This window comes from Cherax quadricarinatus, chromosome 23 (genome assembly GCF_038502225.1).
Source record: "Cherax quadricarinatus isolate ZL_2023a chromosome 23, ASM3850222v1, whole genome shotgun sequence".
Taxonomy (NCBI): domain Eukaryota; kingdom Metazoa; phylum Arthropoda; class Malacostraca; order Decapoda; family Parastacidae; genus Cherax; species Cherax quadricarinatus.
Genome location: NC_091314.1, coordinates 16,305,551 through 16,325,378, shown reverse-complemented (window position 1 = coordinate 16,325,378; position 19,828 = coordinate 16,305,551). Strand labels below are relative to the sequence as shown.

Sequence of the window (19,828 nt, the reverse complement as noted above, 5' to 3'; positions counted from 1 at the left end):
TGTTCACTACAAAGCATCATTCAGTAGGTCTCACTACAAATCATCCACTAATGCTCACTACAAAGCATCATCCATTAGATCTCACTACAAAATATCATCCACTAGTGCTCACTCCAAAACAACATCCACTAGTGCTCACTACAAAACATCATCCACCAGTGTTCACTACAAAACATCATCCACTAGTGCTCACTACAAAACATCATCCACCAGTGTTCACTACAAAACATCATCCACTAGTGCTCACTACAAAACATCATCCACCAGTGTTCACTACAAAACATCATCCACTAGTGCTCACTACAAAACATCATCCACTAGTGCTCACTACAAAACATCATCCACTAGTGCTCACTACAAAACATCATCCACTAGTGCTCACTACAAAACATCATCCACTAGTGCTCACTACAAAACATCATCCACTAGTGCTCACTACAAAACATCATCCACTAGTGCTCACTACAAAACATCATCCACTAGGTCTCACCAAAACATCATTCACCAGTGTTTACTACAAAACAACATCCACCAGTACTCTCTACAAAACATCATCCACTAGTGCTCACTACAAAACATCATCCACTAGTGCTCACTACAAAACATCATCCACTAGTGCTCACTACAAAACATCATCCACTAGGTCTCACCAAAACATCATTCACCAGTGTTTACTACAAAACAACATCCACCAGTACTCACTACAAAACTTCATCCACTAGTGCTCACTACAAAACATCATCAACTAGGTCTCACCAAAACATCATTCACCAGTGTTCACTACAAAACAACATCCACCAGTACTCACTACAAAACATCATCCACTAGTGCTCACTACAAAACATCATCAACTAGGTCTCACTACAAAATGTCATTCACCAGTGTTCACTACAAAACATCATCCACCAGTGCTCACTACAAAACATCACTATGCAACACTGCTCACTACAAAACATCACTATGCAACACTGCTCACCATAACACTGCCACTCACCACAATGCATCAACACCTACCACCACTCCCATAACACTGCCACTCACCACAATGCATCAACACCTACCACCACTCCCATAACACTGCCACTCACCACAATGCATCAAAACCTACCACCACTCCCATAACACTGCCACTCACCACAATGCATCAAAACCTACCACCACTCACCACAATAAGCCAACACACTGCCACCCATCACTCACCCACATATCACCACACATCCACCCACCCACCATGTTCCTCAGAGCCCTTGACCAGTTCACCACAGCTTGGCTGATAAGGAACTGACTTGAGAAATTTATTGGGATCCCTCTAGAAGACAACTGGGAATCTCTTGGTAATCCTTTCATGCATGGAGGGAGAATGTTAGTATCTTGTGTGAGTTAAGAGGTATGGGCAATTTTCTTTACATCTGCTGCATCTATTCATCTAACAGTAAATAGATATGTTACCTAGGACTTAGGATGGATGTTGTAGATTGAATTCTAGGAAAGAGGACCTTTGCACCCTAGCAAAAATGAGCATCATTGCTTGGTTTTCTTGGCTTATCCTGAGTTATCAACCTTCTTTGAGTTACTTGAAGAAAGTCGTCTTCAAGATACCCTGATAAACACCCACCCACCACCCTCTCCTTTCTGCCCACCATTCTCCCTTTCTCCACCCACCATTCTTCCCTATCCACCCACTACCTTCCCCTTTATGCCTATGGCCATTAACCTTTCACCTACCATCCTACCCTTTCCACCCCTCTCTATACAGACTTACCACCACAACTTCTGATGCAAATACAACAGTAGGGTGTCAGTTCACAGAGGTGTACAGTATATTTCTTGGTGTACAGAGTTACTCGAATCATTATTTTAGGGATGAAAGTGTTCTTAATATTATTGTACTGGTGAATTATAGTCTTGGTTACCCATGTGCAATCAGAGGGCCTTGTTAACTCATCCCTCATTCCACTTGTATCTGTAAATGCACATCACAAGAAACACTAGATTACACCTTTGGGTTGTGCATTTATGCATTATAGTGTAGGTAACGCCTTATTGCACTTGATAGGTAAAACATGAAAATATATTTAGGCTTAAGGAGATTTACCATATTTATAATTTTAGTGTTCAGTTCATGTTAGGGCTATCTTTGATTTTTTTTTTTTTTTTGGCACTGTCTCTTAGTTACTATCTGAGGAAAAGTAGAAATGTGATTATAGACACATGGGGATTAAATATTGATTCACTGTATCTTTTAAGAACTACTTGCTAATTCAGTGATAAGATTAATGAAGAGAGGCATTTTCGACAGGTGAGACTGAACATGCATGGTTCGAAGATTAGTGGGAGAGAAGCTGTCGTCAAGGTGCACCAGTGCCCCTACTGCACGTATTCCTCAGTTAAGAAAGCCGTTATGACAAAACATATTCGTATCCATACTGGAGAGAAACCATTTACCTGTTCATATTGCCCGTATCGCTCATCTACAAAGTACGCTATGATCAATCATATTCGTATCCATACAGGAGAAAAACCTTACTCGTGCTCTCATTGTTCTTATCGTGCTGCTCAGAGGTCTACATTGTTAACTCACATGTTAACACACAGAACATGACTCCAAAGAAATATATGAAATGCTATTTTTTTTTTAAGTTATTTTAGTCCTTTAAAAGTTATCTTAATAAAATTTCTTAGTAGTGATAACTATTTTGCATTTCTACCTCATTTATGTTTATAGAATAAGATATTTATTTTTTATACAGTATAAGAGTTGCATCCTCCTATATGTGACTAGTTTCAAAAATTGTCCTCTCGAAGCCTGACTTGAGACATGACTTCAGTGATAACTTTTTTCTTTCATATAAATCTTTCTTTATCAAGTGATCACATAAAAAAATATATTTATATGGCAGTGGATTGAATTGTTTATGGAAATATCTACACAAGGCCAGCTCCCAAAGATAGACAGAAATGTCATAGTTGAATGGAAGATTTGTGATTTCTTAAACTTAGTAACATTCAGTCAAAGAAAATATAATGGGTGCTTGATTTTTAGCTCATAATTTTGATACAAAATGGTTCAAGGAGAAATTTATGTCTTGAAGCATACAGACTTTAAAATAAGTGTTCTTGATTTTTTTAGAAGTGCATTTAAATTTCATAGGCGATTAACTAAAGCAGCAACATTATGGTTCTCTGTTGACACTAAATTTAATTAAATACAGTGGTACTTTGATTTACGAGTTTAATTCGTTCCGTGACCAAGCTCGTAACTCAATTTGCTCGTATATCATATCAGTTTTCCTCATTGAAATTAATTGAAATGCCATTAATCCATTCCAGCCCCCCAAAAAACCACCTCATTTTTTTTTGTTATGGGGTTTTAAATAAGAAAAATGTATTTATAAATAAGAAATATTGTATGCCCCACCCACCACCTTCACTACTGCACCCACCATCATATCTACTCCACCCACCACCATCTCTACTACACCCACCACCATCTCTACTACACCCACCATCATATCTACTCCACCCACCATCATATCTACTCCACCCACTGCCATATCTACTCCACACACCATTATCACTACATCCACCACTCTCACTACTCCACCCACCACCATCACTACTCCACTCACCACCATCACTACTACACTCACCACCATCACTACTCCACTCACCACCTTCACTACTGCACCCACCACTATCTCTACTCCACTTACCACCTTCACTACTCCACCCACCACCTTCACCACTACACCCACCACCATCTCTGCTGCACCCACCACTATCTCTACTCCACCCACCACCTTCACTACTCCACCCACCACCTTCACTACTGCACCCACCACTATCTCTACTCACTCACCATCTTCACTACTCCACCCACCACCTTCACTACTGCACCCACCACTATCTCTACTCCACTCACCATCTTCACTACTACACCCACCACCTTCACTACTCCACCCACCACCTTCACTACTACACTCACCACCCTCACTACTCCACCCACCACCATCTCTGCTGCACCCACCACCTTCACTACTACATCCACCACCATCTCTACTACACCCACCAACCTCACTGCTCCACCCACCACCAACACTACTCCACCTACCACCATCACTACTCCACACTTCACCATCACTACTCCACACTTCATCCCTACTCCACCCACCACTATCACTACTCCACCCACCACCATCACTACTCCACCCACCACCATCACTACTCCACCCACCACCATCACCTCCTACCCACTGCCATCACTACTCCACACTCCACCATCACTACTCCACCCACCACCATCACTACTCCACATTCCACCAACACACTACTCCACCCACTATTATCAGTACTCCACCCACCTTCATGTTTCTGGAAAAACTCCTGAGTGTTGAAATGGAGGTTACCTCTTCCCTGGATTTATACGAGAACTAAACAAGGGACGAGGTGCCTCACTACAATATGGGATTTGTGTGGGAGTATTATCCTTCCAGTTATGTCTTGGAAGAACATGTGGGATGAGACAAAGTACCTGACATTCCCTTGGGTACAGAGTTGGATTTGACTTCAGATACGTTGCCAACTAGTGGTGGTGTATCTGAAGCTCGCTTGTAACTTGGATTTTGGCTCGTAACTCAAAGCAAAAAATTGACTGAGCAATGGCTTATAACTCTGAAAATTGTAAGTTGGGGCACTCGTAAGTTGAGGTACCACTGTACCTGGAAATTTGCAGTTGTAATATGAAAACATGTAAACTTATTAGGCTACACTCCTAGGCATTGGTTTTACTTTTAATTAGATGATTTAATATATGTGTGAAGAATGCATTTCAGAATTTATGCACTATATTCATTTTCTGAATTGTGCATCGAAATAAACTTCAAAGAGAATTTTTTTTATTTCATATCCTGTAACAAATAAAATTTTTTTTTAAATTATTATAACATCATGTGAGATCTAAGTGTGAAATATTTCCTTTAATAATTTATTGATGTCTTATTGGTGTAAGCATTTAAAAAAGATCTAAACAGTTATAGAACAACTAGTGTAACATTTCTGTGTTATTTTAAAAACTTGTAATTACAGCCTCTCCTCACTTAACGGCGGAGTTCCGTTCCTAAGACCATGTCGTTAAGCAAATTCATCGCTAAGTGAGGAGCATACTATAGTGGTAGTGAGTTTTTGTCAACCATCTTTGATATTGTTTTAATATCACTTTTGCACCATTTATAACATTTCTGGTATATTTTTAAATGTTTATACAGTAATGTACGGTATATTAAAATAAACAAAATAGAGGAAATTAGGTCTAATGTACTTTATTTAGGTATGAATACTGGTCAGAGCCCGTCGTAAGTTCAAGGCGTCGGTAAACAAGTACATTGCTAGGCTAGGAGAGGCTGTATTTCCCTTTGCAACATTTTTTTTTTTTTAGCAGCATATCTGTGTTGGGTTTAAAAATCTAGTAGTTTCCTTTATATTATGATCTCAGAGTTGTTAGCATGACTCCAAACTATTGTTAGGATTTTTTTTTTGTGCTTTGATAAATGGAATCCTAAAATCATTAAGTACAAAATAATAAATCTTCATCCTTGGTGCCTTGCCTTCTGCCTTGAGACTATAATGTAAGGATCTTTAGTCCCTTAAGAGAAGTTATACAAAAAAAAATAACACTTGTATGATGAGAGAAGTATTAATGTATCTAAATAGCTATTTTATTAATAATACAGAAATAGGCTATTTGCTATTGTGGAACTGCTAATAGTTCTTAAAAGTGTTCAGTGCTTACCCCAGTGATATATTTATATTAATTTTATGCATGGATTCAGAATGACATGCTGTTACATTTTTTCCATATTGTTATTTGGATGAAGGGAGGGCATGGGAAAGTCTTAGTTCTATTACATTTATTGAGTTGTGTTTGTGTATGCATAGCACTCTTCTTTTCATTGGCAGTATTTTGCTCTTTGGAGGTATTGACATAGTAATTTTGCTCTTGTAATGAATTATGTATGTACAGTAATTGAATTTTTTATCATTTTAATAATGCTACGTCAAATAAGTCTAAGAATATTATTTTCTGATATATGATTAGGAGCTTTGTAGATCACTAATGGATGACACAAGTCTTTTTAATTTATTTTTTATTTTTATTTTTTTGACATGAGTTACAGTACAGTAGACCTTAATACATGCTGTAGTTACATTCCTGAAAATGCCCTGTTAGAGAAATTGAAGAACTTGTTCAAATTTATTTATTTCTTTGCAAGTAGTACATTGAGATTGTTTTTACAATAATGGGTTGCAGTGCAAAGAGAGCCTCTATTATGCCTATGCATTATGGGCTGACTTAATTTAATGGCTTACTGACTACTTAACATTAAAGAAATTTATCTAATTATAAGGGAATCTAATTTATAGAAACTTACGGGAAAAATAGGGTTACTTTCCTGGGAGCCCCCAAAGAAGTCAAACAACTTTTTTTTAGACCTCCAGATCTTACAAAAATAAAAGTGAATATGTAGTTCTTGTTCATTTATTATGTTGTTTTTACTGCTTAAGACTAAAAATGCAACAGAAATGATAGTACAGTGGTCCCTCGATAGTTGTCCTTTTCGGAAATCATCGCGTTATTTTCGTCCAAACATTGGCTCACAAATGGTCGGTTGACTCGCTAATCGTCGTTCGTTCTGGATGCGTACTCATGGCTCTGAACTGCCTCGGCCTCCCTTCCCAGCTAGTGTGCACCAGTGAGCGACAGTCCCCTCATATGTTCATATGAAATATTTCTTAATATTATTCCATTCATTTTAGTGCTTGCAAGTGCTAAATAAGCTACCATGGCTCCAAAGAAAGCTCCTAGTGCCAAGCCTTTGGTGAAGTAGGTGAGAAATACGATTGAATTTAAGAAAAAACATCATTGAAGAATATGAAAGTGGCGTACATGTGGCCGAACTGGCCAGGATGTATAACAAATCCCGTACAACCATATCTACCATCGTGGCCAAGAAAAAGGAAATCAAGAAAGCTGTTGTTGCAAAGGGGGTAAATATGCTGACAAAAATGAGATTACCAGTACTCGAAGATGTTGAGAAGTTATTATTGGTGTGAATAAACGAGAAACAATTAGCAGGAGATAGTCTTATGACGTCGACTATTTGTGAAAAAGCTAGGCAGTTGCATGATGATCTCGTAAAGAAATTGCCTGCAACGAGTACTGATATTTGTGAATTTAAGGCTAGCAAAGGTTGGTTTGAGAGATTTAAGAACCGTAGTGGCATACACAGTGTGATAAGGCATGGTGAGGCTGCCAGTTCGGACAAAATTGCAGCTACAAAATTCGTAAGTGAATTCAAGGAGTTCATAGAGGCTGAAGGACTGAAACCTGAACAAGTGTTCAATTGTGACGAAACAGGCCTCTTTCGGAAGAAAATGCCAGAGAGAACCTACATTACTCAGGAGGAAAAGGGACTGCCAGGACACAAGCCTATGAAAGACAGACTGACACTCATGTTCTGTGCTAATGCTAGTGGGGATTTCAAAGTGAAGCCGTTACTAGTGTACCATTCTGAAAATCCCAGAGTGTTCAGGAAAAAGAATGTTATGAAGAGTAAATTGTGTGTGTTTTGGAGATCTAATAATAAGGCATGGGTCACGAGGGTAATTTTTGTCAAGTGGTTCAATGAAGTGTTTGGCCCTAGTGTGAAGAATTACGTCTTGGAAAAGAAATTGGATCTCAAGTGCCTCCTAGTAATGGACAGTGCACCTGCTCATCCTCCAAACTTGGATAATCTAATTCTGCAGTGGGTTCATTACAGTAAAGTTCTTGCCCCCAAATACCACTCCTCTCCTCCAGCCCATGGACCAGCAGGTCATTTCAGACTTTAAAAAACTCTACACCAAAGCAATGTTTCATAGGTGCTTTAATGTGACCTCAGACACTCACTTGACCGTAAGAGATTTTTGGAAAGAACACTTCAGCATCCTCCATTGCATAAGCCTTATAGGTAAGGCTTGGGAGGGAGTGATTACCAGGACTTCGAACTCTGCTTGGAGAAAATTGTGGCCAGACTGTGTCCACAAGAGGGATTTTGAAGGGTTTGTGGCTGACCCTGATGAGCCTATGTCAATTGTGAACTCTATTGTGGCACTGGGGAGTTCCATGGGGTTGGATGTGAGTTTGGAGGATGTGGAAGAGTTGGTGGAGGATCACAATGAAGAGCTAACCACTGAGGAGCTGCAAGAGCTTCAGCAGGAACAGCAACAGATTGCAGCTCAGAATCTTGCTGCAGAGGAGGAGGAAGAGAGATGGAAGAAGGTGCCTTCTTCAGAAATTAAGGAGATTTTTGAAACGTGGGGTAGGTTGGAAAGATTAATGGAGAAACATTACCCTGAGAAGGATGTTGCAAGCCATATCGGCAGCTTGTACAGTGAAAGAGTCTAGGCCCATTTTAGGGAAGTTTTAAAGAGACACCAGAAACAGAGCTCTCTGGACACTTTTTTTGTGAGACAGGACTCCAGTGACTCTCAAGCTGGTCCTAGTGGCATTAACCCTTCGACTGTTTCGGTTGTATATATACGTCTTACAAGGTACCATGTTTGACGTATATATACTCATAAATTCTAGCGGCTTCAAATCAAGCAGGAGAAAGCTGGTAGGCCCACATGTGAGAGAATGGGTCTGTGTGGTCAGTGTGCACCATATAAAAAAAATCCTGGAGCACGCAGTGTATAATGAGAAAAAAAAAACTCCGACCTTTTTTTTTTATTAAAATGCCGACTTTGTGGTCTATTTTCATATAGTATATATGGTTGTATTCTCGTTTTCTTGGTCTCGTTTGATAGAATGGAAAGCATATTATAGAAATACAGGTGATTTTGATTGATTTTTTCTATAAAAAGAACCTGGAAATGGAGCTCAAATTATGGGAAATGTTTGATTTTTGCTGATATTCAAAAGTAAACAAATGATGTCATTGTCCAATAAATGCCCAACTAGCCATTCTAATATGCAGTCATGAATGGGGGTGATGCTATTTATACAATTATTACAGTATTGCAGTAGTCTGCATAACAGTAAATCTTCTACTTTTTGTTTGAATAAAAATTCAAAATAGAAATCAAGAGTAATATCAGAGGGGCCTGGAGACGTGACTGATGAACAAAGAAAATGTTATTTTAGAGCCAGGAATGTCTGCATTGTTCATTCTGGACCTTATTTTGAAATTGTCATATTTTTTAATTTTCGTGAAATTGGCCAAATTGCAAATCTCTGACCACATTATTGGGTAGTTGAAATCGGTAAATGGGCAGTTTCTTGTACTCAATCGGTAGAAAAAACGGAGTTCTAAAGAAATAGCTATAAGTTTCGTCGACTGGAACAGTGGAATTAGCCGAAAATAGAGCTCATTTCATAAGAAATTTTTTTTTTTTAAATTTGCGACACCAGGAGACACCTCAGGATTGGGGGTTGCAACAGTCAAGGGGTTAAGAAACAGAGAAGAGAAGTAACCCCAGAAAAGGACTTGGCACCTGAGGTGTTGATTGAAGGGGATTCCCCTTTCAAACAGTAACTAATCCAATCTCTCTCCTCCAGTCTTCCATACACTAAGAAGAATCGCCAGTAAAGGTAAGTGTTATGCTGTTAATGTTTCATTCATCATGTCCCATTGTATTGTTTATGTACTACATCTATATTTCGTGTAAAAAAAATTTTTTGTTTTAATACTTCTGGGTGTCTGGAACGGATTAATTTTATTTACATTATTTCTTATGGGGAAAATTGATTCGAAAATCATCTATTTCGATAATCGTCGCACTTCCAGGAACGGATTAACGACGATAAACGAGGGACCACTGCATTTCTTACCTTAAATTGTAGGTGCTGGCATTTGCTGATGATTGTGGAGAGAGTGGAGAGTTATCTTGTAGCCCTACTGGGTTCAGGTGGATGGTAGAGGTTCTGGTACTGAAGTCGATGGTTGTACTGGAGTGTGCATAAATTCTGTAATGGATTTCTGGGCTGTTTTACCTTGCAGTACATAATACAGCTGATGGTAAGGCATGAGCTGCTCTAGACACCTTTTCAGAGCACTTCAAGATTTGCTAATTTAAATCTAGTTATACTCTTGATCTTGTCAACAACATATACCAGACTCTAGTGCAATTGCAAGTACCATTTCAATTTATATTTTTATATTATAAGTTTATATTGTAAGTCCTACTCTAAGATTGTTTTCACATCTTAGTGACTATATTGTGTGTGCAATTAGTGTATATTTCAATTATATTATTGTTCAAGGCCCTTAACTATCTTTTGCTAACTAGTACCAACTACCTCATATATTTTTTTTTTCTACTTTTTTTATTCTTTTGCTACCTTAACTTGTATATTTTATCTTGTCAAATTAAATCTAGTTATACTCTAATTCTTGTAAACAACTTATATAACACCTTAGTGCAATTACAACTGAGAGTCTTGTGCCTTTTTTATATCATTAGATTAAACTCAGTTGTACTATAGCTCATTCTAGCTCAATACATAGTCAGTACCAAAGTCATTATATTAGACCATAGTGTAATTACTAGTGAGAGCCTGGTGCTATTTTTAATTTGTATTTCTACATTATTAGATTAAACCTAGTTGTACTATTGCTCACTCTAGGTCAATACATAGACTATACCAAAGTCTTTACATTAGACCTTAGTGCAATTACAAGTGAGAGTCTTGTGCTATTTTTAATTTGTATTTTTATATTATTAGTTTATACCTAGTTGTACTTTAGCTCATTCCAGCACAACACATAGACAACACCAACTTCATTATGTGTATTAGTGACTATACTCTACATGACCAAAATGCTATAGCTATATACTTGTCCAAACTTCCCACCACTACAGATACCAGTACTAAAACTCAACACACAACTCAGGATATAAATAACCATAATTTAAACCTAGAAGATGATAGACCACGTTGACCCTGATCTAAACCTACATAATCTGACACACAATCAAAACCTATTGGAAAGTAACTGCCTTTACTACACAGCATCACAAGCCAGCACTATCCTAAACAATGATAAAAGTCTATCAGTACTTAACTACATCAGGTCCTTAAGCAAACACTATGATGACCTCCTGGCACTCCTTGAATCAATAAAGACACCCTTCTCCTGCATTATTCTTACCGAGATCTGGCTAAAACAGGACACAATAGATATCTACCCTCTACCAGGATACACAGCAATCCACAACTGCAGACCATACCAAGTTGGGGGTGGTATTGCAATCTATTACTCTAACCAATTATCTTGTATCAGCACCAATTGCTTTAGTGATGAATATGGAGAATACATTTTTGCTAATTTTACTGTAAAAAACCTTAAGACGCCTATAACAATCGGTGCCATTTACCGGATACCCCACACTAACATCCCAAACTTCAGTGAGAAATTAAAGGCACTAATAACAAACAGACAAATGAATAAGCACCACCTTCTCTTAGCTGGAGACTTCAACATCAACCTTGGCCTACTAGATGATCAGCCTGTAACTGATTTCATCAACAATATGAACAACACACTTCTCATACCAACAATAACTAAACCAACCAGGCTCACTGAAACAAGTGCAACCATAATAGACCACATATGGACCAATATACTAGCCCCCCTTAAATCAGGGATAATCACAGATAGCAATACAGACCACTACCCTACCTTCCTCTTGACAAACATTAGTAAACCACCACTTGAATACAACAAAGTCTCATTTAGACTCCATGATGAGGCCTCAATAAGGAAGTTCACAGCTGACCTAGAGACTGTTGACTGGCTTACAGAATTCTCCAAGGCCAGTGGTATTGACGACTGGACAGACATTTTTCTTAACAAACTACTTAGACTATACAACAAACATTGTCCTATAAAAACGAAACAGATCACAAACAAACGGCTTGGTTGCCCATGGCTAACCAGCACCATTCTGAAATCCATTGATAAGAAACACCAATATGAAAAGCAATATAGACAGGGCTTAACCCTTTGAGGGTCGACAGGCCCTCTCCGAAACTCGTTCTCAGGGTCGGCCAAATTTAAAAAAAAAAAAAAATTATTTTCTCTTATGAAAAGATAGAGAATCTTTTCCCGATCATAACGACACCAAAAGTTTGAAATTTGATAGAAAACTTACGGAATTATGCTCTCGCAAAGTTAGCGGTCTCGGCGATGTTTACGGATCGGCGATTTTGCCCACTTTGAGCCCCATTTTCGGCCAATTTCTCTGTACTAGTCGACAAAAAACATAAATATTTCGCTAGAACTCCATTTTTTCTATCGAATGGGTGCAAGAAACCACCCATTTATAAATTCAACTATCCAGTACAGTGGTCAGAATTTAGCAATTTTGCCAATTTCACACAAATTTCAAAAGATGCCAATTTCGAAATAGGGTCCAGAATAAACAAGAAAGACATTCCTGGCACTAAAATGACATTTCCTCTAGTCATTAGTCACGTCTCAAGGCCCCTCTTATATTCTTTTGCTTTCCACTTTGAATTTTTATTCTCACAAAAAATATAAGATTTACTGTTAAGCAGACTACAGCATTAGTGTAAAAAATGGTATAAATATTATTGGTGCACTTGTGAAAGAATATTAGACTCACCAGTTGACGTGTATTGCACGCTTGGCACGATTTGTTTACTTTTGAAGTTTGGTAAAAATCGAACATTTCTGCTACTTTGAGCTCAATTTCAAGGCACCTTTCATTGTAAAACCAGTCAAAATCATCTCAATTCCAGTAATATGTCTTCCATTCTATAAAATGAGACCAAGAAAACTAGAATACAACAATAAATACTATACGAAAATACACTGCAAAGTCGCTGATTTATTAAAAAAAAATGGAAAAAGTTTTTTTTTTCTCATTATGCACCGTGTGCTGCAGGATTTTTTTTAGACTGTGCACACTGACCACATAGACCCATTCTTTCATATGAAGGCCTACCAGCTTTCTCCCACTAGATTTGAGGTCGCTAGAATTTATGAGTACTAGTACGTCAAAAACCCCTACGCGTAAGACGTACTAGTACGACGAAAACCCTCAAAGGGTTAATACACAAAGATATTCTTAAACACTATTCATCAGTCCTCACCAAAGTAATAAAGAAAGCCAAACAACTATACTACTCCAGTAGATTCACTGACACAAGAGGAGATATAAAAAAGACCTGGAAAACACTCTCTCAGATTCTAGGGACCCACAAACTGAAAAAAAACAAGAATATTGTCCTAACTAAACCTAATGAAACACCACTGCAACCCACCGACACAGCTAACAAGATAAACGACTTCTTCTCAACCATAGGTTCTAATCTCACCAATAAAATCCCACGTACCAATGCCCATGCTGGGGACTACCTAGATGGGAATTTCCCAAATTCCTTCTATCTTGCTCCAACTGAGCCCACGGAAGTCACCGAGATTATAAAGTCACTTAAAAATAACTCAGGGAATCTGTCTCATGCCCCACCATTATTGTACAAGAGAGTGGCCCATGTCCTCTCGCATACTATCTCATTGCTTTTTAACAAGTCACTAGAAGCTAGCACCTTCCCGAAACTACTCAAGACGGCAAGGGTTACACCAATACATAAAGGTGGTGACCCTACAGATTTAAACAACTATAGGCCAATATCAAACTTACCATTGCTATCCAAAATCTTTGAGAAACTCGTGCACAGGAGACTATATTCATTTATAACGTCACAAAACATACTCAACCCCTGCCAATTTGGATTCAGGAAAAATAAAAGCACTAACGATGCAATTATAAAAATGCTAGATCTGCTTTACACAGCATTGGAAAATAAGGAATATCCACTAGGAATTTTTATTGACCTAAGAAAAGCTTTTGACACAGTAGACCACAGCATCCTACTCCACAAACTTGACCATTATGGTATAAGAGGCCATGCGCTTGCATATTTCAAATCTTACCTTACTAATAGGTATCAGTATGTCACCATTAAAGACACAGCATCAACAACACAGCCACTTGATACTGGAGTTCCGCAGGGAAGTGTCCTTGGTCCCCTGCTCTTCCTCATATACATCAATGATCTTCCAAACGTATCTCGACACCTGAACCCCATTCTCTTTGCTGACGACACGACTTGTGTCATCTCTCACCCTAATCTTGCAACCCTCAACACCATTGTTAATGAGGAGCTGATCAAAATATCGACTTGAATGACAGCCAATAAACTTACGCTTAACGTTGACAAAACCTTCTACATTATGTTTGGTAGCAGAGCAGGAGATGCGCAAATTAACATTAAGATTGACAACACTCTAATTACCAGGCATAATGAGGGCAAATTCCTAGGCCTATACCTCGACAACAACCTGAACTTCAGCACCCATATCCAACACATAACCAAAAATGTATCCAAAACGGTTGGGATCCTCTCCAAGATACGATACTACGTGCCGCAAACTGCCCTTCTCACACTATACCATTCACTTATATATCCATACCTCACCTATGCTATCTGTGCTTGGGGTTCAACTGCAGCAACACACCTAAAGCCAATAATAACCCAACAAAAAGCCGCAGTAAGAATAATCACTAAATCCCATCCCTGGCAACACACCCCCCCACTCTTCATAGATCTAAACTTACTCCCTGTTCAGTACATCCACACTTACTACTGTGCAATCTACATCTACAGGACCTTAAATTCCAATATTAACCTTGACCTAAAACGCTTTCTTGATAGTTGTGACAGAACCCACAGGCACAACACCAGACACAAACATCTCTATGACATTCCCCGTGTCCGACTAAACCTTTACAAAAATTCAATGTATGTCAAAGGCCCTAAAATCTGGAACACCCTACCTGAAAATTCCAAAACTGCAGACACATTCATCACCTTCAAAACTACCATCAGAAAACATCTTATCTCCCTGATACACCCTGTCAACTAATAATACGAATACCACCTGGCGGTTCACACTTACACTCACTCACCCATTTGACCATAAACAGAAATACCAATCTCAATCTCAAAATAATGAATCTTAACTAGTCAAAAGTTGGCCTGTGATACTCCAATACTGAAACTATGTATAGTGCCAAAACAAAAGCATTCACATTGCTAAACTCACAACTAGTATTTAATCACTTAGCCATAATACCAACTTATCTCATAATTCTGTAACATTTTAAACCTAAGATTTAACCCTTTCAGGGTCCAAGGCCAAAATCTGAAGTCACGCACCAGTGTCCAAGAATTTTCAAAAAAAAAAATTTGTTATTTTTTCTTATGAAATCGTAGAGAATCTTTTTGTGAAGGTAATAAAACAAAAAGTACGAAATTTGATGGAAAATTGACGAAATTATGCTCTCGCGAATTTTGATGTGTCAGCGATATTTACGAGTCGGCGATTTTGCCGACTTTGACTCCCATTTTAGGCCAATTACCTTATTCCAATCAACCAAATTCTTAGCTATTTCACTAGTATTACTTCTATTCTATCGATTGAGCACAAGAAATCGCCAAATCAACTGTTTCAACTACAAAATAAAGTGATCGGAAATTGTTAATTTGGCCAATTTAACACAAAGTTCAAAATATTCCAATTTCAAAATAGGCTCCAGAATAAACAATGTAGGTATTCCTGGAACTAAACTAACATTTCCTCTGTTCATTAGTTACATTTTGAGGCTTTACAAATAAATTCCATTTTGATTTTTTATTCACATAATGAATTTTTATTCACACCAAAAAATAGAAGATTTACTGTTATGCAATACTGTAATAATTGTATAAATATCATCACCATATTTGTGAATGTATATTAGACCCACCTGCTGACGTGTAATAGATGTGTGAGGTCGTTTGTTTACTCTTGAATATCGGCAAAAATTTAACATTTCCGCTACTTTGAGCTCAGTTTCAAGCCATTTCCAGTGCTAAAACCAATCAAAATCATCTCTATTTCTGCAATATGTCTTCCATTCTATCAAATGAGACCAAGAAATCGCAAATACAACTATAAAAAACATACGAAAAAACACTGCAAAGTCGCTGTTTTAATCGAAAAATCATGATTTCAGTTTTTCTCTCTCATTATACACAGTGTGCTGCAGGATCTGTTTTATGTGGTGCACACATACCACATAGATGTATTCTCTCATATCTAGGCCCAAATGTACCACTCACAGTTTATCAGAGTGAGCTGAGCTCATGGCGTAGATCTACGGTTTGGACACTCACCGTAAAGCCGTAGATCTACGGGACGGACCCTGAAAGGGTTAATATAAGTCTGCCCGAAATGCCTAGCCATGCTAGGCGTTCTAGTGGTACAATCTGTAATTATTATTTTACTACATGTAAACCACACAATAACCAAATTCTGTAAACTCAGCATTGTAATACTTATAGAGAATAAAGTTTGAATTGAATTGAATTGAAAAGTCTAACTTCAAGTCAGTAAGTCAGTAAAGTCAGTCAGTCAAGTAAGTCAGTAACTCCAAGACTAAAAAGCTTAACCCTTTTCTTGCCACCACACTTGTGTGCCTAATGGGTGCCATGATGGCAATTTAAATATCAAAACACAGTCCACAAACACAGCTAGCTCCTAGACATGTATCAGCAGAAGGCTGGGGACTGGGGTGGCAGGGGATGGTGGTATGTCTCCCCCACAGCCAGGCGGCGGCCAGAGCTAGGGAAATATCCCGCAAGTGATGCTCCAAATTTTTTCCCCTCCCGCAAACTGAACCGTGTTAAGTTAATTTTACGAAGTGTTGTATAAAATTATGTTGCATTTTTTCGGTAGTGTAATAACCAAAATGTGTCAAATAAATCCGTGTAATATAAGGGTCTGCTGTATAAAATTTTTTTTTTTTATTAGATTTATCTCTATTTTATGTAGTCTTGAGGTCAAAATTTAAGAATTTCTATTATTTATTTTTGAGGTTTTGCTATTCCTGAATCAAATATCTAATACACATTTTGGATTCCTATGGTTTTGTGTTCATAAGGGGCTTTGTAGTTATCTGGTGAGAATTTTAGGACTTGTCAGGTTTTTAAGGTAATTTATCAATGCCTGATCAAAATAGGATTTGTTAGCTTCCAACTTGATATCTAATTACTGTGTGTTTTGTTATGTTTTTAAGCTTTAATTAAACCCATTTGAAGTTTTGGGAATTGTCCTCTGTTGAAAAAGCAAGGACTCTTATTAAACATTATAACTACCAAATCACTTCATAATTAACTCTTAATGTACCCTTGGAAAGATGTGTGCAAATGAGAACGTGTTACCTCTTATTTGGTGCATTACACTCAAATGTTTTTAAATGTGGTTAAGCAGTATTGTGCAATGCCAATATTTATGATGCACAGTAACTCTCACCTGATGCATGGGTTACGTTCTAAACACCTCCAAATTTATCTGACAGCTTTGTTCTAGGTAGAAATTACTATTTATTTTGCTTTACATTTTAGTTGCTTCTAACCCCTTCAGGGTCCAAGGCCCAAATCTGAAGTGGTGCCCCAGTGTCCAAGAATTTTCAAAAAAAAAAATTTGTTATTTTTTCTTATGAAATGGTAGAGAATCTTTTTGTGAAGGTAATAAAACAAAAAGTACGAAATTTGATGGAAAATTGACGAAATTATGCTCTCGCGAATTTTGATGTGTCAGCGATATTTACGAATCGGCGATTTTGCCGACTTTGACTCCCATTTTAGGCCAATTATATTATTCCAGTCAACCAAATTCTTAGCTATTTCACTAGTATTACTTCTATTCTATCGATTGAGCACAAGAAATCGCCAAGTCAACTGTTTCAACTACAAAATAAAGTGATCGGAAATTGTTAATTTGGCCAATTTAACACAAAGTTAAAATATTCCAATTTCAAAATAGGGTCCAGAATAAACAATGTAGGTATTTCTGGAACTAAACTAACATTTCCTCTGTTCATTAGTTACGTTTTGAGGCTTTACAAATAAATTCCATTTTGATTTTTTATTCACATAATGATTTTTTATTCACTCCAAAAAATAGAAGATTTACTCTTATGCAATACTGTAATAATTGTATGAATATCATCACCATATTTGTGAATGTATATTAGACCCACCAGCTAGCGTGTATTAGACGTGTGAGGTCGTTTGTTTACTCTTGAATATCGGCAAAAATTTAACATTTCGGCTACTTTGAGCTCAGTTTCAAGCCATTTCCAGTGCTAAAACCAATCAAAATCATCTCTATTTCTGTAATATGTCTTCCATTCTATCAAATGAGACCAAGAAATCGCAAATACAACTATAAAAAACATACGAAAAAACACTGCAAAGTCGCTGTTTTAATCGAAAAATCATGATTTCAGTTTTTTCTCTCATACACAGTGTGCTGCAGGATCTGTTTTATGTGGTGCACACATACCACATAGTTGTATTCTCTCATATCTAGGCCCAAATGTACCACTCACAGTTTATCAGAGTGAGCTGAGCTCATGATCTACGGTTTGGACCCTGAACGTAAAGCCGTAGATCTACGGGACGGATCCTGAAAGGGTTAATATGGAAGTGTGTGGATAGCGTTGATGTTACATTACTGGGCTGAGGCCGTTGGCTGTGTTTCTTGTGTTGATGTGGTTGCAGATTTGTTTCTTGTGTTGATGTGGTTGCAGATTTGTAAGTAGTTAATAGTTACAGTGAAGTTCTCTAATATTCTGTATTTAGTCTGGTCTGCTTTTCCCAACCCAACAATACTTCATTCTTTTTGGTATCTCCAGAATCACTAGTATTCCTCTTCAATAGCATGGTTAATATCCAGAGATGAGATAGGGGGAATGAAAATATCCAGAATAGTTTGATAAATACAGCACATTAGGGTGGTGACACTCCAAGATAGTAAATATATATGATGTGGTAAAAGGAGCCTCTGTGTGTCTACAGACTATCAGCTCTTAGGATCTAATTATCAGAGGGGAAAAAACAGTGTGTAGTACCCAAAGTTTGCCTGGAATTTGACGGTATGCTGATTCTTTCATGCATTATGGTGCATAATGTTAATGTTTTAAAAGTTTGGTTGTGCATACTTTTTATGATCTCATTACAGCAGAGCTGTTGTATTTGAAGTTGCATTGTGGGAGGTGTTACTGCATATTACACTTTGCATAAAATATTCGTTAATAACTTTCCTTAGGTATTTAAGTAATTACATTGCGGTGCATATATTTTTGTTATTTTGGCATGATGACAGTTTATTTCTTTTTCGGGTCACCCTGCTTTAGTGGAGATATCCGTTGTATTGAATTTTTTGTTTTATCAAATCTTATTGACAAATCACTGCAGGATTACTGATTTGCTGCTGTACAGTAGAACTCTTATGTCCATTGATTCGGTATCGGCAGCTTTAGTTATCCACAGTTTACTGTGGCCCAAAAATACCTCTTAATTGTGCACAATAATGGCCTCAAAGTGCAAAGTAGAGAAGCTGGCAGTTCTTCAAAGCCTAAGAGAAACTGTGAAGTGCTTCCCATCAGTGAAAAAGTGATAATTCTCCACTTACTGTGCAGAATTTATCAATTAAAATTTATAATAGTTATGTATAGGACTTACATGTAGGGTTTTCTACTATCCACGGTTTCGGTATCCACAGCACGTCTTTAGAACATATCCCCTGTGGATACGGGGGCCCTGCTGTATTTATAATTTTATATTTTTTCAACACAAATTATGTGTATAGTGCACAAAAGACCACAGCTTAACTTATTGACACTGATGTCTGGAATATTATTGACACAAAAA

The 19,828-nt window shown here is 37.6% G+C and overlaps 1 protein-coding gene across 22 annotated transcripts in view; it reads left to right on the top strand.

Moving 5' to 3' along the window:
- The window catches only part of LOC128685738 (zinc finger and BTB domain-containing protein 7A), a 653,624-nt gene that overhangs the window by 210,683 nt on the left and 423,113 nt on the right, over positions 1–19,828 (top strand). The window contains exon 6 of one of the 22 annotated variants that reach the window (XM_053772342.2): positions 2,300–4,889. The exons of 20 other annotated variants lie outside the window; for them this stretch is intronic. In XM_053772342.2, the coding sequence (XP_053628317.1) occupies positions 2,300–2,602 (303 nt within the window). In that variant the 3' untranslated portion in view covers positions 2,603–4,889. Of the gene's footprint in view, positions 1–2,299; positions 4,890–19,828 lie in introns of those variants that run through there. One more of the 22 variants, XM_070087959.1, reaches the window with a different exon arrangement.